General features: G+C 38.5%; 1 protein-coding gene across 1 annotated transcript in view; it reads right to left on the reverse strand.

Annotated features, from left to right (window-relative positions):
* The window catches only part of LMBRD1 (LMBR1 domain containing 1), a 67,630-nt gene that overhangs the window by 23,263 nt on the left and 16,375 nt on the right, over positions 1-27,992 (reverse strand). The window contains exons 5-9 of the mRNA XM_048936542.1: positions 27,532-27,599; positions 24,127-24,215; positions 20,165-20,238; positions 7,836-7,961; positions 6,330-6,482 (exon numbers count right to left, since the gene is read on the reverse strand). Of these exons, the coding sequence (XP_048792499.1) occupies positions 6,330-6,482; positions 7,836-7,961; positions 20,165-20,238; positions 24,127-24,215; positions 27,532-27,599 (510 nt within the window). The remainder of the gene's footprint in view (positions 1-6,329; positions 6,483-7,835; positions 7,962-20,164; positions 20,239-24,126; positions 24,216-27,531; positions 27,600-27,992) is intronic.

The raw sequence follows: 27,992 nt of genomic DNA on the forward strand, positions 1-27,992 counted from the left end.
GAGGCCAGTTCCAGCCAGCTCCAAACAGCCTCACTTCTGGGCACAGCTAAACCCAGCAGCCAGTGATGGCAACTCTGGGAAACCATTTCAGAAACGGTAAAATTTGGGAGCTGTTGGAGAAGGTCCAGAGGAGAGCCACAAAGATGATCAGAGGGCTGCAGTACCTCCCCTATGAAGACAGGAGGAGGGAGCTGGGTTTGTTCAGCCTGGGGAAAAGGCGGCTATAGGGTGACCACATCGCAGCCTTTTCTACCTAAAGGGAGCCTACAAACAGGAGGGGAATCAACTCTTTTTGAAAAGGTAGATAACAGCAGGACAAGGAGAAATGGTTTTAAGTTGAGGGAGGAAAGATTTAGATTGGATGCCAGGGAAAAGCTCTTTACTATGAGTGGTGAGGTGCTGGAACAGGCTGCCCAGAGAGGTTGTGCATGCCACATCCTTGGAGGTCCTCAAGGCCAGGTTGGATGGGGTCCTGGGCAGCCTAATCTAGTAGGAAATGAGGACGTTGGTGGCCCTGCTTGTGGGAGAGGCATTGTAGCTTCATGATCCTTACTGTCCCTTCCAACTCAGACTATTCTGTGATTGTGAGAAGATGTCAGAGTAGAAAGAAATGAGAAGTGAGCAACAGCATTACAAGCACCAATGCCAGAAAGAAAAATGAGGAGGTACTCCAGGCACCAGAGTAGAAGTTTCCCTGCTATCTATAGAAAAGACCAGTAGAACAGCTATTCACATTCAGAGAAGGCACCTATCTCCTTCAGGATATGAGCCTACAGGGATCTCACATGCTAGAGCAAATTCTTCTGACAGGAAATGTACCTTCTACAGGTACATTGCCCAGAAGAGACAGGCCAAAACGGGCGTACCTACTTTGGTAAATTTAAAAGGAGAACTGGCTTCAACAGATGAAGAGAAAGCCGAGGTGCTGAATGAGTTCTTCACCTCGGTCTTCACTGGTGGCCAGGATTCTAGTCTTTTTCACGTCCCTGAACCCTGCATCCCCAAACCTCTATGTGGGGACCAAGGAGGTAAATCCCTCCCCACTGTAAGGGCAGAGCAAGTCCGAGAGTGCCTCCTTAGACTGAATGAATACAAGTCTATGGGGCCGGATGGCATGCATCCCAGGGTCCTGAAGGAGCTGGCCGAGGTGGTTGCCGAGCCGCTCTCCATCATATTTGAGAAGTCGTGGCTGTCAGGTGAGGTCCCGGACGACTGGAGGAAGGGTCATGTCACTCCCATATACAAGAAGGGGAGCAGGGAGGACCCGGGGAACTACAGGCCGGTGAGTCTCACCTCCGTGCCTGGGAAGATCATGGAACAGATCCTCCTGGACAACATGCTCGGTCACATAAAGAATGAGCATGTGATCCGAGACAGCCAGCACGGCTTCACCAAAGGAAGGTCATGCCTAACTAATCTTGTGGCCTTCTATGATGGAGTGACGGCATTGGTGGACGAAGGGAAGGCGACCGATGTCATTTACCTGGACCTGAGCAAGGCCTTTGACATGGTCCCCCATCACATCCTCATCTCCAAATTGGAGGGAAGTGGATTTGATGGGTGGACGACCCGATGGATAAGCAATTGGTTGAAAGGCCGCAGACAGAGGGTGGTGGTCAATGGCTCTATGTCCAGGTGGAGGCCGGTAACAAGTGGTGTCCCCCAAGGGTCTGTCTTGGGACCGGTGCTCTTTAACATCTTTATTAATGACATCGATGAGGGAATTGAGTGAACCCTCAGCAAGTTTGCTGACGACACCAAGCTGAGTGGTGCGGTTGATACGGTGGAAGGAAGGGATGCCATTCAGAGGGACCTCGACAGGCTGGAGGGCTGGGCTCGGGTGAACCTGATGAGGTTCAACACGGCAAAGTGCAAGGTTTTGCATTTGGGCCGGAAGAACCCCAGGCACCTGTACAGGCTGGGAGGAGTGGTCCTTGAGAGCAGCTCGGCAGAGAAGGACCTGGGGGTCCTGATGGACGAGAGACTGAATATGAGCCAGCAGTGCGCTCTGGCAGCTCAAAAGGCAAATGGGATCCTGGGCTCCATCAGGAGAGGGGTGGCCAGCAGGGACAGGGAGGTGATTGTCCCTCTCTACACGGCTCTTGTGAGGCCCCACCTGGAGTACTGTGTCCAGGTGTGGAGCCCTCAGTACAAGAAAGACATAGAGATTTTGGAAAGGGTCCAGAGGAGGGCGACTAAGATGATCAGGGGGCTGGAGCACCTCCCCTATCAGGACAGGCTGAGGGAGTTGGGCTTGTTCAGCCTGGAGAAGAGAAGGCTGCGGGGTGACCTCATTGCAGCCTATCAATACCTGAAGGGAACCTACACCCAGGAGGGGAGTAAACTCTTCAAAAGGGCTGACAACAGCAGGACTAGGGGAAATGGTTTTAAGTTGAAGGAGGGAAGATTTAGGTTAGATGTTAGGGGGAAGTTCTTTACTAGGAGAGTGGTTAGGCCCTGGAACGGGCTGCCCAGGGAGGTTGTGGATGCCCCGTCCTTGGACGTGTTTAAGGCCAGGTTGGACGGGGTCCTGGGCAACCTGATCTGAATATGTATGTTGGTGGCCCTGCTAGGCAGGGGGGTTGGAACTACATGATCCTTGGGGTCCCTTCCAACCCGGGTGATTCTGTGATTCTGTGATTCTGTGAAAGGTTAGGTTTGTAGAAAAACTAGACTAGCTTGACATTAAATGATAACTCCATGCCACTCACTACTCACGTCCTCAGGATCTTCCAATATCTTCATTCTGTCTGAATTGAAAGCCTACACCTTCATGTGAGTCGTTTCCAACTCAGTATATTCTGTTCTGAGTTTGATACACCTTTATATAGCTCTGAGTAAAACAAATCTGATTTGCAAAATTTTCTTTAGTCCATGTAAAGAAAATGTATTCCCCAGGAGAATATGAAACTTTTTCTTGAACAACAACTCACAATAGATACTCAAATGTAACAAAAATAATTAAGAGTTAGAAGGACAATACACAAAGACTGAGAAGTCTGAGTGAAGACATTGAGTTAGTGCTGTAAAACAAACCCAAGTGTTATTTCTGAACACAGAGGCCTTTGAAATTGATAGAATACAACTCCCATAAATCTCACCCTCCCAAACAAAGCAGAAATAGCACTTCCCATGTCTAGTATTTGACATGAGGAGTTTAATCTGAAGTTTGAGAGACTTTAAAGAACTCCTACACTGATCAGGACTATTACATATGGCTATAAAAATATTTCCTGCTCTTCATAAAGGCCACTAATTTGAACCATTCTAAAGTTATATGGAGACGACTCAATTACTATAGAAGTAACAGTAAAACAGTTTTGCAAGAGTTGGGACAATAATAGAATGATGGACGTTACAACCCTCATAGGACAGCTTTAGGAAAAGTCACAGTAAACAAGTTTGTAATATGCTTTAAAGCACCCTACTTCAAATTAAAATTTGCCAGGAAGAATTACTGATCTGCAGCTCTGCTGTTTTAGTCTGGGATTCTTAAATCAGCAGCTCACTGAGGACAATAAGAGGATAAAACCACAGAAACAATAAAAAACCCTGGAAAACCATCCTGATCATAAGCAATAATCTGTGTAGCTAGTGATATTGTAAACTATCCTATGAGAATACAATCAATTACTGAAGTACAACAGACAATTCATGTGGCCATCACATTTCTCAAATGTAAGGTTAATGTAGAAAGCTGAAGGAGCTACAAGCTACTTTCAATCAAAGGAAACATCAAAACCATTGAAGTGAAGAGCTACAGACATCTGTTTCAAATGAAAGGGTTTGGTGTAGTTTTTAAGTTATCCACTACGAGTTTCAAGCTGAAATCTTTTGGACTTCATTTCATCTACTCAGCATTAATACCAGCAATGGCAGAGCTAAATGCTTACAGCCATCTTCAGTTCTATAAAGTACAGGCCAACGTAATGCTAAAATTATACCCTACAGTTGTTAAGAAACACTGTGGCAATCCTGTCCCACAGAAGTATTTTTCCTTCTAAAATAGGTGTATATATATATATCAACTAAGATCAAAATACTAAGATCAAAGACTTACCACAGTGACAGTCTTTTACACTGACTGAGTATCAAGGAAAGTTCTACGTATCTAGTTTACTATTGATCAAGCAATTACTTCACAGGATGCTTAATCAAAATGCATATATTCTTGTCAACATCTCTCTTCTGCTGGCTACAAGCAACTTTGATTAATATAAGCTACCTGACTTATCAAGAAGGAAGGATTCTTCTTCCTATTTTCATACGCTTGAGAAAAAAGTAACATCCAAATTTGCTATAGCAACGTAGTACATTTCACATTCCCTTATCATATCTTGTTTTTAATGTTACACCACTCTAACATTAACTGCTCATGTACAGCACAGACTACAATGCAAGCTATAAGAAGTATCAGTCCTTTGATTTGTTTTCCAACATGGCTACAAGTAACCATTTCTGACACTGTATGGGTTTTCTGGTCACAGAATTACCACCTCTGTAATCCAGTCATCCTTTGCCAGAAGACAAGTAAATATATCTACAAGATATGTTTTCAACAACCTGTTAGTCATACAATTACCCTTAACAAGACTGTAAACAGGCTTTAGCTGCAGGGATCTATTCAAAGTGTTATTCTACAACTCTACACAAGATGTCCATCTTGTTTCTGTAAAAACCATTCAAAGCAAACTGACCTAGAGAATTGTTGACACTTGCTATACTGAATAGGTCCTATATGCACACATTACATATACCATTTATCCACATACATAGGCTACAGAAAGCCTGCGACAGATAGTAGACTGGTATACTGGATGCAGGTGGCAAGGCTTCACTGGCAGAGGACTACAGAAGTGTATTTTGTAAGAATAGGCTAGAAACTGCATATCATGGATACAGTTTGTTCCAACAGATCCACAGCAGGACACTCATCCTGTTGCAGACACAGTGGGGAAAAAAGCTCAGTCAGTGCCTGGCAGCTGTGAGAAACTACCATATGAAAAACAAAAGTTGGTGACCACAATACTCAAATCAGCAGCTATCCAGTTTTTGTGTTTTTTTTTTTTTTTTTTTTTTTTTTTAAGAGCTGCAGAACAGGAAGCAGAATTGAAATAAAGAAACAAACTCATGCTACTGGAATTCTCTTAAGTAAGAAGGCAGGAGGAATAAACAGCAGCTATATTCCACCTTTAACACCATATAATATTTTCAACAAACCGCTTTCTTTGCAGGATAACAAAAGGTGATTAAAATAAAGCATATGCAAGTCTGATCTAGAAGCAGTCCAAGTATTAATGTTTTCTGTTTTGTCAATAATGGAAACAGCTGAACAAGCTGACAACAAATAGCAAAGCCCCTATTAGCTCCAAACAAACTAACTAGCTTAGCCAAACATTAGATCTTATATTTTAGTGATTAAGCGACTTGCCTTCTTACAGTTTTACATTCTGCAATATTAAAAATATCACTTAGGGTTACACAAAACTACAGCAACTCTACATGCCTATATTTCTTATGCTTGTATTTAAAGGCTGCAAAAAAAAAAAAAACCAGGAATACCGCCTGTAAAATTAGATACCTAAGTTTTTATTTAGATGTACATTATTATAAGGCTACATGAATATAGATTTTTCTACATCTACTTTCTGTAGCATCTGATGGGGGTATTATATTAATAATAAGCAGTTGATATTTAACATGGTAATTGATGAACTTCATTTGAGGGCTGCTCCAAAAGTAATGTTTCCTATTTTATTACACTGGCCCACAGTGCCAGAGGTGGGTGTTGGTGGTATAACAATGGAGATTAAACATTCCCACAATATTCCATTATATTTTGTGGCTGTGTGACAAATGGCAGCAGAGCAGCAGTCTGACAAAACATCTGACATGGACATGTGTATGAAGCAAAGGTGTGTGACTGAATTCCTCCATGCGGAAAAATTGCAACCACTGGCATTCAGTGACACCTACTGAACATACAGGAAGATCAAACAGCAGATGTGAGCACAGTGAGGCAGTGGGTGGTGCGTATCAGGAGTGGCAACAGTAGATTACCTCTGCTGGTGCACTGGCACAGTTTGTTTTTAAACACAAGCATGGCAAATATGATCTTGTTCATCACTGACAAAAATGCATAGCTTATGGTGGCAGCTATCTTGAAAAATAGTGTTTTGTAGTTGAGAAATTGCTCTATCAAATGGTGTTCTTTCTAGTAGTTGTAATTTCCACAAAAATAAGAGGCATTTATTTCAGAGTAATCAAAAGAGCGAAGCTGAAAGCTATCACATCCAACCTAATGCACAAAAAGCATAACAACTTTTTACCTTCAGAGGTCGGATGGCTTCACAGAACTTCAACCACCAACTTTTCTCAATGGTTTCCAGATGCCTCTCTCTCCTTCGAAGTGTCCTTAGTCTCTCCTCTAGTTGTTGAACAGCTCGTCTATCCCTTGATGATAGAGGTCGACCATCTCTGCACTGATTATCAGAAAGTAGTGCAAAAGATCAGGGAACGCTGAATCAATGGAACAAACAGACTTGATACCCTGCTTATTGAATTACAACAAATCACTTTAGACATAAAATTCACACCATGAAGTTTGGAACTAATCAGAGGCACAATTTTGACCATCACTCAAATAATGGAAAATTAGTTCTTACTGATGACTAGATGAAAATACAGAAATAATTAGAACAAAGACACCCTGCTTTTTGATCCTAATTATCTGATGAAATCTAGTTAACAAAAGGTACCAGCAAACTTCTGTAATCCAATAGTCTGCAACAAGCAATAGTTGACTTTCCAGGGGTTTATTATTCTCATTATTCCAGTAAAGAGAGGTGCCTTTGCCCCAGCCATTGCCCACAGCTTTCCAAGTTATACCATAGAAAACTACTTTTTAGATTTCATTACACAATACTCATACAGCATTTAAGGGATCTGCACTACACAGAGGTAGCCAAGTGCTAATGTCAGAACCATTTCAACACTGCTAGGAATCCAGTATTTCAATTCACATAACAGCTCTACCAGAATAGAGACTACCAGAATTAAAGTGCTGGGGTGGAAAAGATTAAGTTACAACAAACCATGACTCAGGATTAGGAAGATTACTAATCAAACCATTATCTCAAATGGGTTGAAAAAGGTGAGGGATCTTGTACATACAGGAGAAATATTCTCTGCTCAGCTTGCACTGTACTTTAGAACTTTTGTCTTATATAATGCACAACCGTAGTGAGCTGCAAAGCCATCAGTGGTTTATAAATGGTATTACAACCTGAAGAGGTTTAGGATTCAGAACTGATTTCCATTCATATACATTTCACAAATAAATGTTTTATAACAAAGTACATTAACTAGGAAGCAAGAATATTTGGAGCTGTTATTTATTCATAAAGATGATTAATATTTTGATGAATCTAACCTAAACTCATGGCAGCTCTATATGGCAAGTATCCAGCATTGATAACTACACTGAGTAGATGCTCTAACTGGTAGCAAGCTAAGTGAAGTTAATATTATTAACCCCTACAAAATGTGTCTTCGATATATCTAAACAGGACTGGAGAAGGTTGAGTTTAGCTCCTCAGCATCATTACTAACAAAGTACAAACAACTGCATCTGGTGGACTAAAAAAAAAAAAAATACTGTCAGTCTCTATTAGACTACTAACCATACTTCTTTCAAAATAACTCCAAAATAGCAAGCTAATCACTTCTTGCTTGCTAGTTTTGTCTGGAACACAAATTTACTTAATATGACCATCAACTGGTAAGCTAACCGAGAAAAAAGATACTTAGGTAACTGAGAACAGTAAAGTTGATACCTTTGACTTAATCCTTAATATCCGTTGCTCCACTTCCTCAATATCTTCAGTGTTCTCCAAACGTTCATAAGCTGCACTGGTAGTTCCCTTAATCAAGTTCAGAGGCAATGCTGACATACCATAAGCCTAAAGTAAAGAAAACAGACACTCATGTTTTCACCTGTTAAGCCTACTGTATGTTGTAGCTGTAAGGTATCACTGGTTTGTTCTCTCCCTTCCATAATCACATTCTAAAGCAATCAATTCTGTTAATATTTTAGCAAAGCATTATAAATATTATGCAGGTTCCAGAATCCCTCAGAATATTCTAAGGCTTTCTATAACCATAACCTACTGAAAACTTCTAAACTCCTGGGTTTTGGTCAAAAAACATTAACTATTGAATTCCACAGTCATTACACAATAAGTATCTGCCACTAAACTCAAGTTCAGCTTTGCTCTACAAATAACATTGCTCAACAATTCCAAGGGAAGTTTCACCAAATATTAAAAACATTTTCTTATAGACTTGCAAATTAAGTTTAATTTCATTCCCCTTAATCACAAAAGGCAGCTAGCAACTTCAGTTCCTACATTAAAGCTTCTTAAGTATAGGAGCAATACACACAGACATACACTGGAAGACAACTTCTATCACAGGCTCATAACAGCAGGAAGCAATTTCATGCTTTCTAAAGCATTTTGGTTTGAACCACAACTACACAAACACACAAGTCTACACAAGATTAAGATTTCAGATTCTGAAATGAATTTGAAATGAATAGACTAGAGTCAGCTCCATTGGGAAATCTGGGCCAATGCATCTGGACAGTTGTAATCTTCTTAGAGAATTACTTTGCCATCTAGATGAGCAGAAAAGCAGCCTCCCCAGAAACTCTCTCTTAGCTGGGCTTCCATTTTCCAGTTTCTAAAACAGAGACATTAATACTGACTTCATATGACTTTACAAGTGCCAGATACAGTGGAGTCATCATCCCTCTATTGCTGATACAGCCCAGGACACTGCCTTTCTGCTGCCATACCACCAGCTAACATTCAGCTGGCTATTTACAAGGATTTGCAGGTCCTTTCAGCAAAATCACTCCTCTGTCAGCCAGACCTCACCATGAATAAATGCTGTGCTCGTTAGCCTTGTCTTCCCACCTGCCTGTCTCTACACATTTAAGAGACATGGCAAACCTCTTTTCAGTGGTCTGTGGAGACAAAACAAGGGGAAACAGATCCATACCAGCCCAAGCAAACTCCATTCAAGTCTGGCTGCCCAATAATTTAATATATAAGCATACCATCTTAATTCCTAACCAGAATGAAGGCTAAGTAAAGACCACTGTGGAATCCAAACCATTCCCAATTGTAGCCAAACAGACTCAGTCTACAGAAACACATTTAGAGATTGCTATGACAGTAGGTTTACACAATTTTACAAACTAAGACTAGAAACAAGTTGATTCCATCAGAAAACTTCCATCTGCTCTTCAAAAAAGTGCTACAAAAGACAACATTGGAATATAAATCAGAATTCTAAATTTAAGCCTACATTTCTAAAAAGCCAGCAGCAAATTAAAGGAACTTAATTTGTTTTGTTCCCAATGTGAATTATATACTTGAACATCAAGCTTACTCTAGTTATAGATATTGACAGATGATTATCAAATTCCCTGATCATTGGGAAAAGGTAAGACATACTGGTCCTTCAAGATATCGATATATAGAATGAAGACAGAAGGACAAGTCATCTTCTGTGGTATATCAAGTCTCAGCTGCATCTGCTAATTCTGCTCCAGGGATGCATTTCTCTTTAGGCTGCAGAATAAGCCTGCCCTGAACAAAGTTTTAACACTCACAAGCTGATGTTAATTTACACTCAAATTGATAAAACACAGTTAGTTCTTGCATACTTATACCAATGAAACAACAGTTTCTAGGACTTTTTAGACAACCTGTGCCTAGAAACGTTAGGTCAGATGAGAAGAACTGCCCCCTAAAGAGTGAAGCAGTAAAGATGAGTAAGCAGTCATTCAAATACAACCAGTAATTACAGCATATGGTATTTCCACATTAGTTTTTCAAAGTGAACTGAATCTGTTCTTAGACACTGTTCAACCTGATAATACGTGCTTTAAGGTTAGGTCTTCCATGTCTCTGGGGTGCTATCAAAGCAGTGAAACCAGGCATTATTTAACAAAAGTCTCATTTTAAAGCGGGGGGTGGAAGGGGAAAAAAAAAAAAAAAAAACACAAAACTAAGTTTATGGCTAAAAATAATTTCAGAGAAGATTCTCTCCTATTGTGCCCCCACAAATGATTCATATAAGAGAAAACCTCTTTTGATCTGCTTCAGAGCTAAAAAAGTTTTAAATCCTAACAGCTTACTACCCATAAAGTACAGAGAGGCACCAATGTTAAAGAGCCATTTCACTCTGATTTGATAGTCTGCCCACAGATAATACATACCGCATCTTTAAATAGATGAAGTTCAATATATTAAAGCTTCATAGATTTCCTGAAGTAGGTGGTTTCCAGCTCTAACAGATAAGAGTAACTTATACAAAAGAAAGCAAAAGAAAGCACATCTATCCTCTAAACAAATCTAAACAGTAAAGAATTTTGAAGACAAACTTGTCTGTTATTCATAGAAGTGAAACAATTAGTTCAATATTGTTCATACTGTAATATCAGTAGGCACTGAAGAACAATAAAAATCATATCCTAGTTGTTTCCTCACTGCATCACAGAACGCAAATTTATTCCGTACTTCAGAGAGCACTAAGATACTACTTCAGGGATTACATTAGCATTACTTCAGTTTGTTTAGTCTTCAATCCTCCTTCATTCCTTTCCTTCCTACCCTGTCAACAAGGGATCTGGCTACAACGTTCACATTGCAAAAATCAAAATGAAATATTTTCAAATTAAAAAGTATTCTCAGCCATCTGTGGGGACAGGACAGAGGGAAATGCTCATAAAATGGAAAAGTTCTGCACCAATATGTGAAGGAACTTCTTCACAATAAGGTGATGGAGCACTGGAACAGGCTGCCCAAGGAAGTTGTGGATTCTCCTTCTCTGGAGATACTGAAGACCTGCCTGGACGCCTACCCATGCAGCCTACTGCAGGGGGCCTGGACTTGATCTCTGGAGGTGTCTTCCAGCCCCTACAATTTTGTTATTCTGTGAAATAGAAAATTTGCCCAGGGAGGTGGTGGAATCACCGAGCCTGGGGGTGTTCAAGGAAAGACTGGATGTTGCGTTGAGGGACATGGTTTAGTAGGAGCTATTGGGAATAGGTGAACAGTTGGACTGGGTGATCTTTTAGGTCTTTTCCAGCCTTAGTGATTCTATGAAATAAGCAGCTGTTGTTACTCCTGCCTTTTGTAGATTCAGCATCTTAGAACACCATAGAGCTGCCAAAATCCCACAGACTATGGCTACATAAGGCATTACTGTCTCACTAGTTAGTTATCAGGTAAGTTAATAGTGACTCATAACCACAAAATAGAAAGTGCAGTTGAGCTAAGTCATAAAAATCCCATTTACAAAAGCTGCAACAAGCAAGTACCTTCAAGGATAAATACTTGATATTAAAGATACCCAGAAGTTTGCCACTGAGAATCACAACTGCCAATCTAATATTTTAAAATTGCACAAGCCACCAAAATACTTCTGAAGCGTGTTATGAAGGTAGAAACACCTAGTAAGCAACCAGACCAGCCACAGGCACATAAGTTGGTCATAAGCATAGGAAAAAAACTCTGAAATGCAGCAGTTATCTTTAGGAAAGTCAAAGGACTTAAAGCTGGTTGTGAAAAATTGACTGAAAAAAGGCAGCTATTAAGCTGATTGTTTCACTGTCTACAACTATTTTGTTCAACTGTCAAAATAAGGATTCTGATCTTAGTACACAAACAGCACTATAACTGTTACGTACATTAAATATTAAGAATTACGTTTTAAGTTACAAGAAAGTACTTGTACAGTATGGCAGAAAGGACATGTTCTATCTGACAGGTTCATATCACTGAGGTGTCTTAAAAGGTGCGTGTATATACACATACATAGAATCTTGTGCAAAACACAAATTAGTCTGACAAACATTTCTTGCAGAACACTGCCCTCTAGTGAATTTGCATGAAAAAGCCAAATTAAAATACTCGAGTCTACTGTACTACTGTATGAATGTTTAGTAGGCATAAGAAAAGCTAGGTAAGTGCTCACTGCAATTTTAAATGGACAAAAAGAATTCAAAGTTACCACCTTCACATAACTGCTTGTTTCAAGACATCAGCTGAAAGCATGACCACAGAAGGCAAAACATGCAATTCTACAGCCTTAACACAAATAGATGCCTGTTAGACGTGCACTTTTAAGTTAGAACAGTGCTTTCAAGACAGAGGAGTTAAATATAAGCTAGATTTCTACAGTATGAAGATAGTAGAAAAAACTCCACTTCAAAAATATTTTTGTATAAAAGTATTCTATATTTTGTTATTAGCACTTTATTCAAATTACGTTAAGCAATTTAAGTAACAGGGAAGCTGCACTGAGGTTATTTTTTTCCTGTATAGCACTTGATAAGTACAGACAACTGAACGACAATGTTACTTGGCATTAATACAATGCAGCCTCATCAGCATTGCCTCTTTTGGAGGAGGCAAGCTAGTACGAATAAGTAGATTTAGACATGATACACTGCTGTATCACAACAATATTTTCAAGCTTGTATACAAGACATTAATACGGCACCTTTTCTTTAAACTGTTCCTTTCTTTTCTGAACACCTAGACTGCACTTTTCTTCCCCAGAGTAATCTCTGATTCTACAAGAAACAGTGAAACATTTTCTGTCTCTGTATCTAGCTATCTACCCTTACCATTCTAAAGACAAAAATCAGGCATGGTAACAGTGACAGTGCTTCACGACAGAATCATTAAGGTTGGAAGAGAATTAAGATCATCACATCCAACTGTCAACCCACCCCCGCACCATGCCCACTAGGCCATGATCCTCAGTGCTACATCTCCATGTTTCTTGCATACCTCCAGGGATGGTGACACCAATACATCCCTTTGCAGCCTGTTCCAGTGCTCGACCATCCTTTCTGAGAAATCTTTCCTAAAATCCAACCTGAACTTCTACTGGTGCAATTTGAGGCCGTTACCTCTCAACCAAGTCTACCACAGGACAGAGATATGGCACAGGCAAGTCACAGAGCCAACAACACTTAAGTATTATTAGACATGTTTAAACATCAGACTGCTGTCCACCAATGGGGGTTTCCAGATGCCTGGTATCCTCAATGTACTAACTTTACACTCTACCCTTCTGTGCCAACTCATTCAACGGTCTCACAAGAACAGATCATAACTTAAAAGAATTCCAAGACTTCTACAAGGAAACTCAAGGGAAAGGCAGAGGAAGCCGTTTAGCTCTTTCCTAGGTTGTGAAGAGCAAAAGAGAAAGTCTGATAACTTAAATATATCTAAAGAGGCTATATCTCCTCTGCTCTGTGCTGTTGAGGCCCCACCTGGAGTATTGCATTCAAATATGGAATCTCCAATGCAGGAGAGACAGACCTGTTGGAGTGCATCCAGAATAGGGCCACAGAAATGATCCTAGGGATGGAATACCTCTCCTACAAGGACAGGATGAGAGCAACAGGAAAAGAGGACAGACTCATTAGCAAGGTCTGTGGTGATAGAACAAGGGGAAATGGCTTCGAGCTTAAAGAGGGTAGATTTAGAGAAGGTTGGATATAAGGAAAAAAAATCTTTTACAGTCAGGGTGGTGAGGCACTGGAACAGATTGCCTAGAGATGCAGTTGATGCCCCGTCCCTAGAAACTTTCATGGTGAAGCTGGATCAAGTCCTGGGCAACCTGATTTAGCTGTTCATGTCCCTGTTCATTGCAGGGGAATTGGACTAGACCTTAAAAAGGTCCCTTCAAACTCTAAGGATTTTATGCTCTCATGGACTGTTTGGTTTATAGTTTTTTTTTTTTAATGCTCATTCTATTCTTGCAAAAATATTCAATGTTTCCCAGTAAGCTTCAGTTCTCTCATGGAAGTTTTAGTATTCAAGATTCAGTTTCTATAGCACGCGAATTTCTTCAAAAACACTGTTAAAGATTTCAAGGCACAGAACAGACTGCCCCTACTGAATGCAAGGGTCATCCATTTCTGCAACACTCATCATGACAGTATCATTCTGCTTTAATATATTCACTTCCATTTTTCATATTAACAAAAATTCATTTCTACCACAGTTTGAAAAGATAAACCTTACAGGAGAATGAGTGACTCTAAGACAAGAAGGGCTCATGTGACACATAAACCAAAGAGCTTATGTTCAAAGACGACAGCCCCTGCTCCACAGCATGTGCAGCAAGCCTGCTCTTGCTGGATATATCACAACCTTCAAAAAAGTTAACTCAATCAGTTGAAATACTCAACATAGCTGGTATGCCCAGTTGTCACATTCTGCATCTCTTTATCAGGCAGCACATTATCAAGTGTAATCTCAAAAAAGCTGAATAAGAAAGAGTAAGAAAACTGCCATTGATTCAGCAGTTGAACTTCCATAGTTCTCCAGGAGTGCAGTAACAATCAGGTTGTTAAAACAAAAGAACAAATTGGTTTGCTATTCTACTTATGCATGACTGCTTCTCTGTGAACCAAATCAAATAACTACATTTCTTTTGCATTTAAGAAGTGGCATTGGAGTAATTAAGTAGCAATGACCATAAATGCCACTAATTCATAGGTTTCTCAATAACTGTTTGAAGTCTACTTAACAGAAAATCAGTAGTAAACAACTCCTTTTTAAGGTTAGACAGATTACAAAAGGCTTTAAGCTTTCTCCCCTTTAATAAAAGCCAATTGAAAGAAAAGTAGATCTTACTCTATACAAAAATCATTTGTGAAAAGGTCATTAAATTTGTCAGCAGACAAAAATAAGCTTTGTAATGTCTCCTCTTTCAGGATGGAGAAGAGATCACTTTGCGATTCCATGAGAAATCAAATAATGCTTATTAAATGTTTTGGAAAAATTACAAAGCCAATTATAAGCATCCTTCAAGGACATGCTAAATGAGATGCACAAGATCACTCAAAAATTAATCTGCCTATCATTCTGTGAGTAATATGTTATTCACTTTGAATTCAAATAGCAATCTGAAGCTGACAACAATTATTGTATTAATACCTAAGGCAAAGTAAAACCATTTCAATGCAAAACATATTAATGAAAATAGATTTAAACTACATCATCTGTGAAACTATTTCAAACAAAGCACTGCAGTCCTAATTTATCATTTTCTTGTTATATTTCACACTACAGACATTGAAAGCTATCAGTATAAATCATCAAGGTCACAGATTTGTAGAGCGTCCCTAAAAATCATTCACATTTCTTACAGAATTCTTCTGTATCGAGTGCTGCATTTCATATTACAAGTTGATACTATTCTCTGGCACAGAATAGCTTTGCACATAGTCCTGCAAAGTCATGACTCCTAGAACACAGAACTATCTACTTCTCTGAAGACACTGAATACTGTTTATGAATAAGACACACAATGTAGTTTAAAAGCAGTAGATACAAAGTAGTGATTAAAAGAGAAATGGTAAAAAACTAAAACACTTGTATAAAAACAGCTATAAAAGAATTGAATCGTTTTCCAACATAGTTTAGGTGAGGTTATAACAGCAAAACAAATACTGTTAAGTGAAACAAAAGAACACCATCCCATCAAGTTTTTCATTTATTTGGGCTTTTAGCCTTAACAAAGCAGCTGCCACCCTTAGGAACATTTGTAAATCCTACAGGCCCATAATGTAGAGAGTCTCAGAATTCCCAAGATTGGAAGGGACTCCTGAAGATTCTCTGTTCCAACCACCTGCTCAAGCAGATACACCTACAGCAGGTTGCCCAGGACCACAGCTAGGCAAATTATGAAGACCTCCAAGCTGAAAGACTCCACAACTGTTCTGGGCAACCTACACTAGTGCTCAGGCATCTGCACAGTGCAGAAGTACTTCCTAACGTTCAGAAAGAACCTTCTGTGTTTCAGCTGGTGTTCACTAGTTCTTGTCCTGGCACCACAGAAAAGACCACTACAGGAAAAAAAAAAAAATCTCTGCCATTTTTGCACCTTCCCTTCAGGTATTTATAGACATGGATGAGATTTCCCTTTGAGCCTTCCCTTCTCCAAACTGAAGAGCCTCAACTCTCTCAGCCTGTCCTCATTGCTGAGATGCCCCAGTCATTTCAATATCTTGGTAGTCCTTTCTTGGAGTCTCTTCAGTACGTGCCTTTCTCCCCCTGAGGCAGCCAGTAATGGACTCAGTTCTTGAGGAACAACCTAACCAGTGCTGATCCTGGATCTGCCAGCAGTATTCAGCCTAATGAAGCCAAGACTACTATTAGCCTTCTTCACAACAAATGTCCATTACTCCCTCACATTCAAATTGGCATCCACCAGGACCTCCGTATCCTTTTGTGCCAAGCTGATTTTCACCTGGGTGGCCTTGAGTAGCCTCTGGCATCTGGGAGTTATTCCTCCCAAGGTGCAGGACTTGGCAATTCCCTCTGCTAAATTACTTAAGGATCTTTATCAGCTCATTTTATAATATTCCATTTAGAATCTGGGTGAACCCTACAGTTTAGTGTGAATGTTCCGTCTTTCTCATACTGTGGAAAAAAAAAACCTACACGTTCATCAGTAAGTTTACTGCATTGATTTTGATATTCAAAGACACAGAAAATGAAAGCCACAAAGCCATGTCATTATTATCCATCTTCTCACCACAGTCAGCATCACAAATCTGCAACCATCAGCAATCCTACTCCAGCGTGATGCTTCAATTTGTGTCCCTATAACCCCAAAGAACATCATCCCAGATGTGGCAAGTCTGTTCTTTACTGCATGAATAGCTCACCGCAGATTTACAAGTACCACATTAAATCAATAGTTACTTGGGAGGCCCAGAATACCAGATCAATGCTGACAGTAGTACTAAAATAGATTTCAAGTGGATTAGTCATCACAGTAAGTTTGTTAGTTACATAATTTAAACTGTAGTCATTTACAACCTAGAGAAAATACTACTTCCTAGGGAAGAATGTTTCCAGAGAGAACGCTTCAAATCTCAGTATCTACTGAAACTCAAGGTTTCCTGGTGCCAATAAAAATACTCTTAACTTTTGAGTACTGCATATTACCACAGCACAGAAGTGGTACTTTAGAACAGCTATAACCAATCCTAGAGTAAAGCAGTACTGTTAGTGTTTGATTAGACAAATTATGTATTAAACACCTTAAGTAGCATTCACTTAATGTTACAATACTGATTAGGTACGAAAACATTTACTAGCCTATCACTTAACACACACACACACTTCAGCCTTTATTAGATATTCCCATAGAATAGAATTTTTCTCTACAATAATAGGAATGAGTATACAGAAGACTGGATACATCAGCATCTCTACTTGATTTTCTTTACAGCCACATACCTTTTAAACAGCACAAAATAGAGAACTACCAGTAGAAAAGTCTGAGGATTTTTAGAAGTCAGGGAACAATAACTTCTACCTGTATTTGCAGAGCTTCGACTCTTAATGAGGATGAACAAAACATCTAAGATCACTTCTGTTTAGAAATACACGGTAGCAGAGTTCCCTTATGTTCTCACTTATTCTCCATCCTTCTCACATCATCTGCTAAACATCTACGCCAAGTTATGTAAGCTTCTTTGTTCTTCTGCTCCCTTTACAGAAGGGGATATTCCTTTTGGACTTTAGAATCTACCACCTATTACAAAAAGGAGTAGTTTGACTAACCATGAAGGCCTGCCATCTCCAGGAAGTGTAATAAATAGCCTGCACAAAAATACAGGTATTCAACTAGTTATTTGTTAGATGTCTAAAATCACAGGCAGGCATTACAGATGCCACATCATGCCACTTGACTGAGTACTGATGTTTTTTAAATCTAGATGTTATTTATTTAACACAATGTTAACAGAAAACCCTAACTTAAACATACCATATAAAACACTGATCTAGGTAGTCAGCAAGAACAGCTATTCTTTTCAGAATTATACTGTTCTTTCCAATCGTAGTGTCTGGAGTAATCCAAAGTGGTATAGGGTAAGATGATATTCTCTTATTAGCCTCTCTGAGGCTCAGGAAATTATAACAGCACACAAATTTTCCACTAAATTGAATTTTACATTAAGTCCTTCCACTGAGAAAAACACAGCCCACAACATAAATCTAATTCTAGACACATCACACCCACATGTCACTGAGACCATTGCTCCAGTTGTCCAAAGAATGGCCTTAGTACAGTATTGTCACTCTGTTACCATAACTACCTGTGAGCAAAGTGCTACGAAGAGCACAAAAAACATTTCCTACTCAACTCTGACAACATGGACTTTATTAAGTACTTTCACTGAAAGTGATGCATTTACACTTCAGTTCACTCACATATCAAAATTAATTCAGTCTCTGCATTCGATTCTATGATTGCCTTCAAGAAATGATAAACAGCACTCTTGAAAAAAGTAGACTGTGTAAGCTGTAGAAAAAAGTGATGGTTTAGGAGTCTAATACAGCAGTTACAAGCAAAATCAATTAGTCTGTGCTCCAAATATTTGTGCACATAGCTCAAAGTTTTTAAGGTAAACTAATCTAAAAAATTCAGTAATTAGATTATTAAAGGCAGCTATTTATCATGCTTGATGTTTAACTTCATGTATTAATCGGTATTTCTACAAGTCCTAAATACAGTAAAATTAGGCAACAGCCTTAAGGATGAGTTTTTGTCATCATTTGAAAACCTACACAGACAGCATAGCACACTGGAGATACTGAACATTAAGCAGAATTCACATTTCCAGGTTCAGTTCGCCTTGAGGGCAGAAGCACATGAAATACAGCTAAGCAGAGCCTAAAAACTGGAAATAAACCCACATCAGTGACACAATAAGAAAGAAATTAAGTAGAAATACTAGCAATAAACTCAAAAGCCTTCAAATCTTACTTATCAAAACATTGTATATGCTTCAGCCAATAATAAGCTTCTTAAAAACTAAATAGCCTTGCACTTCAGATGCTTACTGATGTCATCAACATTTAATAAACCCTCACTTAGGTACACAAATGAAGCAGAACACTGAGGATGTTCTCCTAAGTGACAAGCTCATTCTTAAGTTCAGTTTCCTGAAGGTCAAAAAGTCTAAATGTTGAGTTACATTAGCGTGGAGCACAAGAGATTAATCTTTCCTTCCATAATTAAGGGAAATAAAGTCAAAATCTGACACATTATTACAGGCTAAGCAAGGATCCAGGACTTTTTTTGACCAGCACATTATCTAGATGTTAGCAAGTTCATCTGATTCATTTAGTGGTCTGTGTCAGTCACAAAAAGGCTTAATTAGGTGCATGAATCAGTTCAAAGTAAGCACATCAAGAACTAAGAGCAACTCAGCTCACCTTAGGCACTACTGTTAGTTGGTCAACCAAATTGCTTTCCTACCTACTGCATAGAGCCTGATCATAACTGAGCTGTCAGTGTTCTGACAGTCACACCACTATACTGAATGGACTCCCATGCTCCTGCTGTAACTTATGTCAGCTGAACATGATGAATATAAAGAAAACAAAACGTAGCTAGTGATTTTTTTTTTTTTTTTTTTTACTAAATTTAGACTTATTTAGAAGTCAAAAGATAGTATTTAGCAAGCACTTCACCCTGTTATCCAGTTACTTAATCATGAATAGCACTCCTTTATCCTTATTCTGCAATAGATTTGTCCACTCACCTGATAAGCTGCCACAGAACATCCTGTGGACTAGCAGCACTTCAAGATAATTGAATAATTTTATTCTGAGCTATTGTTACTGAGCCACTTAGAATTCACTAGGAAGACTATGTGGTTCTATTATGTTATTAGTCAAGCTGCAATGAAAGAACTGTTTTAGCAACCGCATACTTAAAAGATTAACATCTATCAAGAAAGCAATGAATTCACACCAGCATTTGCAGTTAATATTAGGCTTTGAAAACTCACACTCACAAAGTTTCATCTTGATTACAATTTAATACCGTAATACCAAAAATTGGCTGATATTCAGTGACTTAAGAAAAGTTTCCGATTTTTCATTGCACATCAAGTTATTCCACAAAATTTCAAACAGCGACAAAAACAGCTAGAAGATACTGCTCAAACTACTTGGCACAACAATGGATTTCCAAAGGAATGTGGTCCATGACAGTAGCAAGCATTATTAATATGAAGACTTGATATGTGTCCATGATAACTTACTGTGTAAGTGATAGCTGCCAACATTCCAATCACAGTCAAGGAACTAATAGAAAATGAAAGAGCAGTCAAGCCATCTGCAAAAAACAAGAAAACACACCTGCTGTAATTTCCTACAATAGAAGGTAGGAGAACTGTTCCTGTGATTTCTTGACATTTCAGTTCATAACAAGAAAAGCAAAACAAGAAAACTGTAGCTTCCAGGTATTAACTCAGACAGGAATTTCACCTAGCATAGCTTTTTGCTCTTTCTCCACTACTGCAAGAAGCAGGACAGCAATCCCTCCTTCACTAGAAGCTTGAAGATAACACATTCAGTAAATGGTTAAATAGCCACTGATGAACTTGCTCCCACCATCTGAATACCTCCATCCAAGACTTATTTCTAGCATTCATAGAGTATTGTGACAGCTTTCCACAATGCAAGCATGCATCCTGGATGGTTCATCTCAAATTTGTTATCCCCTCTTTCTCATAACAAAACATTATTCAAAGAATCAGTCAAGCACAGCTCCCTCAAGTAACCAAACAAGTCAGATTGCTGGCCTCAGCTTGGCTCAGACCACATACATCCAGATACAAACTGGAAAAGAGTCACAGAACCAAAGAGCTGCTACTGCCTTGCTATCATGCAAAAAATTAGAAGGCATAAGGAAAGAAATGGTACCAAACTCATTCCTAACAAACTCTTTGAATGCTGACAGTGTGTATTCTCACGCTTGATAATAAAGTTTTTTCTACCAAGAACTGAAAGAGCTTCCATTCTTTGGAATTTCAAAAAAAGCTAGCTAACAAAGCACTGAGCAGCCCAATGTGAACTTGCAACTTCCTGCTTCCAGCAGAAGATTGAAGTAGATGTGTTCTGAGATCTCAGGCCCCTCAGTCTCAACTGTTGCTTAATCTAAGAACATTAGTCACAGGAAAATGCTAGTAGAGTCAGAAACCAAATCCAGACTTGCACATCACAATCCAGCATCTTTGTGTGCATGCCAGAAATAAACATTAATTATTCTATACTTTCAAAGCAAAAACAGCTACAGAATTGAAAATTTAACTGATGTCAAGGTGGCATAGAGAAGTTAGCTTTTATCTTGAGCTCAACTAGTTCCTAAAAACTGTTTAAGATGGTTGCAACAATATTTCATTCTGTACTGTCAGAATACTTCTCTTGCTTCAGAAAGAGAAATAAAATGACAGCAAAATTTATGACAAAACAACGGACTTGTCCTCCCTACCCCTTGCATTTGTGTGAACAGCTTATAATAGAGCTCATTATCAACAACCCTGTAAGGAACACTGTTAAGTATTATGAATCTTCAGACCTGTCCAACAGCTACATTTACATAAGCAGTAACAGACGACTGTTGGGTGAGGTATACAGTAGATACACAAGTTTAGGAGTGCATGCAGCACACTGGAATCAGCTCCAGCAATCTGAAGTGTCTCCTAAAGTGAAACTTTTTTGTCATTTTATTCCTGCTATGGAATCAGCAGCTCAAAAATTAGAAAACATTCCAAAGCTTGCAAAGAAATTAATGTGTGCGCAAAGTAGTACTACTGAGGCAGCAATAGAGCAACTGACAGTTTTGTACTCTCAATTACTGCTGTCTCAAGACTTTACTTGGTCTACAGACAAGTACTTGAAATCAAAAATAAGATACTCCTACACATCTTCCGCATATAAAATACCCAAAATAAAAAGGAGTGCAAAGTCACTCAGAAGTAAAAAGACACGCAGAAACAGAACTTAAAGACTCCTTATCAATAACAGGAGAACCAATTCAATCTTGTAAAGCAGGAGGTAAATTCAGTTTTTGTAGGTGGAAAGCTCAGATTCAATACTCTCTACCAGCTCATTGTTACCCATTTCTACTGCATTCAAGAAACAAATGGTGTATTGCTTTCTCAATGAAAGCTCTTAACTGTTCTTAAGGTAAAGTTGATTGAATTAGATATTGCACTGGATAAATAAAAAGCTTTCTTGCAAAATCAGTAACAAGTATTTATTGGTTCTAGATGAAAAAGCACAAACTTCACTCAAAGCATGATTTTACCTAAGTATTTCCATAAGAATACAGCAAGGTGACAATACCTTAAATCTGTAATTAAGACCCTTTTACTTCAACATACACTTTATCAAGAAGACAGGTTCTGTTCATGACAACTTTAAGACCCTACACTGGGAAACAGAAGCTCTGAATATATCTATTTCAGAGAGAAGCAGTTTTCTAAAGACAGCTTCACTTTGTATGAAAATCATAGAATCATAGAATCACAAGGTTGGAAACGACCTACAAGATCATCCAGTCCAACCATCTCCTCATTACCATTGCCACCACTAGCACTAAACCATATCATGCAGCACGTCATCCAGACACCTCTTGAACACTGCCAGGTGACTCCACCACCTCTCTGGGCAGGCCATTCTAGTGCCTGACCACTCTCTGAGAGAAAAAGTTCTTCCTTATGTCTAAAAGAAAAAAAAAAAAAAACACTGAGGTTTTACTTTCACACCAGCATACATCAGTACTCCATATTACTTACATTGGTCTTAGCATTTCCTTTCCATCTCAGTTTTAAAAACAGTTAAGTTTTGCTTTGGAGACAGCTACAGATGACAAGACCATTCATCAGAATTAGCATGTCATGGACATACTGTAAGTAGCCTCACATTCACAGGTGCAGGTCATCATAGTGGACTTCAAACACTTATTTCTCTAGCAGGTGTTGAGGAGGCTTCTGGAAAGCATCAGTGACAGCCTCCTTACTTGAATGAGGGAGGAAGAAGGGTGCTTTGTTAAGTCTCATACTGAGAAAAGAAAGAATTCACTGGTGATACAAAGACTGAAGGCAGCCTTGGCTGCAGTGACCATGAGACAGAAAAGCTGAGGATCCTGAGGAAAGTAAAGCAAAGAGCAAGATCATAATTCTATACTTCAGGGCAGCAAATTTTAGGCCCTAGAGGGAAGAAGGTCCCCAGAAAGCTGGTTGATATTCAAAGATTATCTTCTTTGAGCTCAAGAACAGTCCACCTGAACAAGAAGCAAGTCAGGCAGGTGTGCCAGGAGGCCTGTGTGGATGAACATGGAACCCCTGGCCAAAATCAAGCATGAAAAGGAAACAGACAAGGAACTGATGATCCTTGGAATTGTGCAGTTCCCACTCATACTGTCATCAACACTGAACCAAGGAAGGTTCAGACTAGATATAAAGAAAGTTTTTTTTATCATTGAAGTGCTTGAACGTTGGAATAGTCTTCCTAGTGAGGTGACTGATGTCCCATGGCTGTGTTCAAGAGGCATCTGAATAATCATCTTAATATACTTTATCATTTGGTTAGCCCTGAAGAGGCGAGGCAGTTGGGCTTAATGATCTTGGCAGGTCTCTTCCAACTGAACTACTGCAATTCTAATGCAATTTTTAGAGAAGGTTAACACTAGAAGAATGAAGAGGAAAAAAAACCCCATGAGATCCATAAGACTCTTGTCTGTGAAATATTCTCACTCTTACCATGACCAACTATATCTCAATTAACCCAACTAAAGATTACTATATCACAAGATACACACTGACTGAACTGAAGCTCATTGATTGTAAGGTACCCAAGTAACACTTGTAGCTGTGATGAGTGAGAACTCTATGGGAAGAATTTGTGCTATAGTACTATTTCCCAACCCCATCAAGTCCCTCCACAGTGAAATATCATAGGAGACAGTACTAAAACCCTTAAAAAGAAAGGACAATAATGAAAGCTGACACTACTAATCCCCCACTATATACTTGAACTGTTCTGATTAGAATTAGAACATTTTTACTATGAAGAATAACCATAGGGGAACAGATAGACACAAATTAGAAAATAGTCACCATCAGAAAAGTTACTTTTTGTTCAGTGAATGGCAAGCATTCCAGAATAAACTGGTAGCAAGTAAAGAAAAGTTTAGGACAAATCATCTCAGGCTTACGGCTGCTTCCAAATTCTTCAAAAAGCAGCTTCACTTTCTCCCATTCTGTGGAATTCTTCTTGTTGGGAATATCCAAAGGAACAAAAGCACTAGAACAAGAGAGAGTCTTATTTATCCTAGCAAGGCAAATATTAAAATTTACTTCCAGCTTCAGAAAATGGAAATACATTTATCCCTGCAGAAAAATTGTTTTAAGATTAAGTTTAACAAATTCTAAAGGCAATACTTCATTTAATTCACATTCCACACATACAGTTAGTTTAGATCAGAGATCATGTGCACAGTCAGGCATGAGGTCAATGAACAAATTATTTTTCATTTACCATTCCTAAGAGAGGAAAGGATCCTATACTCAAGCATCATTAAGAGGTACATTAATCTGATCTACTCACCTTGTTTAGCCTATTTGTATTTTTTAAAAATAAGCATCACTGAAACAATTTATCTTTTAATCCCCATTTATGAATTCTAGAATAAAATTCAAGACTCCCACACCAAGTATTTAAAGAAACTTCCTGTCTGTGTTTTTCTATTACCACTACAACAATGCTCCTGCATTGCATTTCTTGTTTGCTATCTACAAACCTCAAAGTCAAAAGTTAATAAGCAGAGTAGAATTCATAGTAACCCATATTAGAGACTCCGCAATGAAGATTCAGGTAAATCCTGGCAAGGAGATAAATGTCTACAACTCTACCCCTTCTCAAGTTCCATACAGCAATAGAGGCCTCACTACAGAATGCAGTAGCAAGAAATTCACACACTTCAGTCCCAAATAAGCAGGAATCTGCTTTTATTCTGAACAGGGTCCCTCAGTTAGTAGCCAAACAGCCAGAAGACAATCCCACTTGGACTTTTGGGCTCTAGCTTCACAAGTCACAGCAAAAGCAAGGACCAGTTAACATGCCTAGCTGTCTACAGACCTGATTCTATTCTAGTCCCCAAAGGAACTCTAAATCATAGCTCATGCATTACACCAATGCAGTACAGAGCAATTCAGGCTAATTTTTCACAAACATTAAGCAAGAAAAACTTAACAGAAGTCTTAACTATTTTGCTATGTTACATAAGTGGTTAATGGATCATAGTAGCTATCAACAGAACAAGACAGTAATATGCTAATAACTACTGAACTACCACCAGCACATTACATCAGTCCACTGACAGTGAGATAATCGAGTACAAGTGCCAATACACAGTTGCATAGGTTTAACTGAGAACTCTGCTAATGCAACTGAACAGAACTGCTCAGTGTTGTCTTACACTTGGCAATCCAGGCACAAAAGAAATTTTCAAAACATAAAACATGTTGAGAATATTATAATCAAGGAATAGGCTGTAGAACAGAAGTCATTTAAAACTATTAACATTTGGCAGATCTAGCATCACACAGGTATAAAGAGGTCTTTTTTATCCTTAAATCAAGGATCACCACTAGGTGTTATTTCTAGCAAGCCAATTTCAAACAAAGGAGTTTTAAACTATTTTCCTAAAGAGTTCTGCTGCAACCTACAGAATTCTATTTCTTTAAGTTTTCAGAAAGTATTAACTTACAGAAAGCTACTGTAACAAGTTTCATGTTGAACACTGATAGTCAAGGAAACTATTTTTAGACTGAAATATTCATTAGACTCAAACACTTTAATTCAAAAGAGGCTGCTGTATAGACATGCCTTAACACAGATTGAAGTATCTCAAGCTCTCTGCCTTCCAGCACATGATACAGAACAGCTTTGGTTGGAAAGGACCTTAAAGATCATCCAGTTTTAAGACCACTGTCAGGTGCAGGGTTGCCACCCACGGCTCCAAGCAATCTAGCCATGAACACTTCCAGGGATAAGCTATATATTTTAAAAACAGACAAATATAAGACAGGAAGGGCATTACAAGTAAGTTTAGTTCTGAGTATCCCAGTAAATTTGTTTCCTTATGCTTTTCTTTCAGTGATATGCTGCAAATTATGCACCGAGTGCTACTTCAGATACGCACATCATTGCCACAGTAAGATGCTTAATAACAAGATGTTACAGTTAGAGTACAAATATTCATTTAACAATTCAGATACAGGAATCCTCACTGAGTGACACCAACTTAGATCAGAACAAGGATTATCTGAAACAGAACATTTTCTGTTTTTTGTTTTTTTTTTTTAATTTCTGGTTTTTTAAACCAGAAATTCTACATTCCATGCTGGTATCTAAAGGAGTTCTGCTTCCCTGCAACAGATTTAGATCAGTGCTTATTCTGAATCCAAATTTTTGGAGAAGCATTTTTCCATTAACTAGCTTAAAGCTATAGTGCTTGGCTGTGATTAATTTGCAGACAAGCTCACTGTTACATAGCACAGCACCAGAAGAGGGTTACAGAACTCACGGTAGCTTAAAAATTCTGCATATTTTAAAAGGGACAAGCAGAAGAGCAGAGGATAATTAAGGACATAAAGAACCAAGTTCCAACTTACTTGAAATGAACAAACCTACTTACAGACTCCAAAAATTCATAGACTGGACACCCCTACTACAGGCACAGTGTATAATAAAGCAAGCTACATTGTATAATAAAATACTGCAAAAGTTTCTATAAGTATACCTGTAGTACAAGTACATGATGAAAGAAACAGCTTTTGTCAGAGCACTTAGTAATATTTTTAGACTTCGGTTAAGTTAGATGAACCTCCTCTCCATCACCTTTCATAATAGTCAATAACTTACCCTCAATTGAAAGAGCACCAGAATTCTTGAAAACTTAATTCAAAGTTTTTTCCCAAACTAGAAACAATTCTCAAATAAGACAGCATGTAATAAAGAGCAGTAACTTGTTTCCAGCTCATATCTTAGTACTTCAATATAGATCACTTTAACATATATTCTATCGAGACTACATTTTAAACAAATGCTAATAAAACCCTCATTGTACAAAGAATAATTATGTCAAGTACAACTCCACACTATATTTATGCTTTTCCACAGAGCACTTCCATATGGGAGACTGCTACCCATATTCTTAAAAAGCTCATTTGGGACATCCAGGAAAGCATTTGGTCATGAAGACAGTAAACACTAAAAGCACATATCTTTTGCCCCTTGTTGTACATTAAGATGCCAATACAGTTGTAAATAAAAGTTGCAGCCATCATGCTCGAGATATGCTTATATTGCACAAGAAGGCAGAACTTGGAAGTCTAAGTACCTCCACAATTGAGGAAAAAAATCATTTTAGCTTCTAGTTCCACTCTTGCATATCAGATGCACAACACAGTATTTAATTCCTAATAGAGATAAGATACATATTGGTTATAAAGGTTGAGTGCATTACAATCTACTCTTTTAATCTTCCACAGAAATAGTTCAATTTAGGGTTCTATTTATTACATCACCTGTTACTATACAATACATAAATACTTACCCAATTAAGAGAAGAACTGCACAAACTGTGATGAATCCCAGAGTATATTTGAGCGCAGTTTTAACCTGCTGTATATTACAAAGAAAGTTAATATATTAATGTAAAATAAATCCAAAGGAATTTACCCACCAGTAATTACAAGACATAATTAACACTACAGGTGACTTACAAAAGAAATTCAAAACAATTAAGTATATTACTTGGACTTGGAAGAACATTCTTGAATAGGCTTGTAACTTGAGTACCATGAACAATGACATTGAATCATGCTTCCATCTTAAACTTGGCCAGAAGCCATAGTGAACTTGTTCAAAATAATAAACTCAGTAAACTCTTACTAATGATATTTCACATTGTTGCTTATTATGACCACAATTACAAGCCTTCCCACATGTTAAATGAAATGAACACACTTGAAAGTGACCATGATTATTGATTAAAAGATTAAGTAAATGCTTGCT

Source organism: Lagopus muta, chromosome 2 (assembly GCF_023343835.1).
Source record: "Lagopus muta isolate bLagMut1 chromosome 2, bLagMut1 primary, whole genome shotgun sequence".
Taxonomy (NCBI): Eukaryota; Metazoa; Chordata; class Aves; order Galliformes; family Phasianidae; genus Lagopus; species Lagopus muta.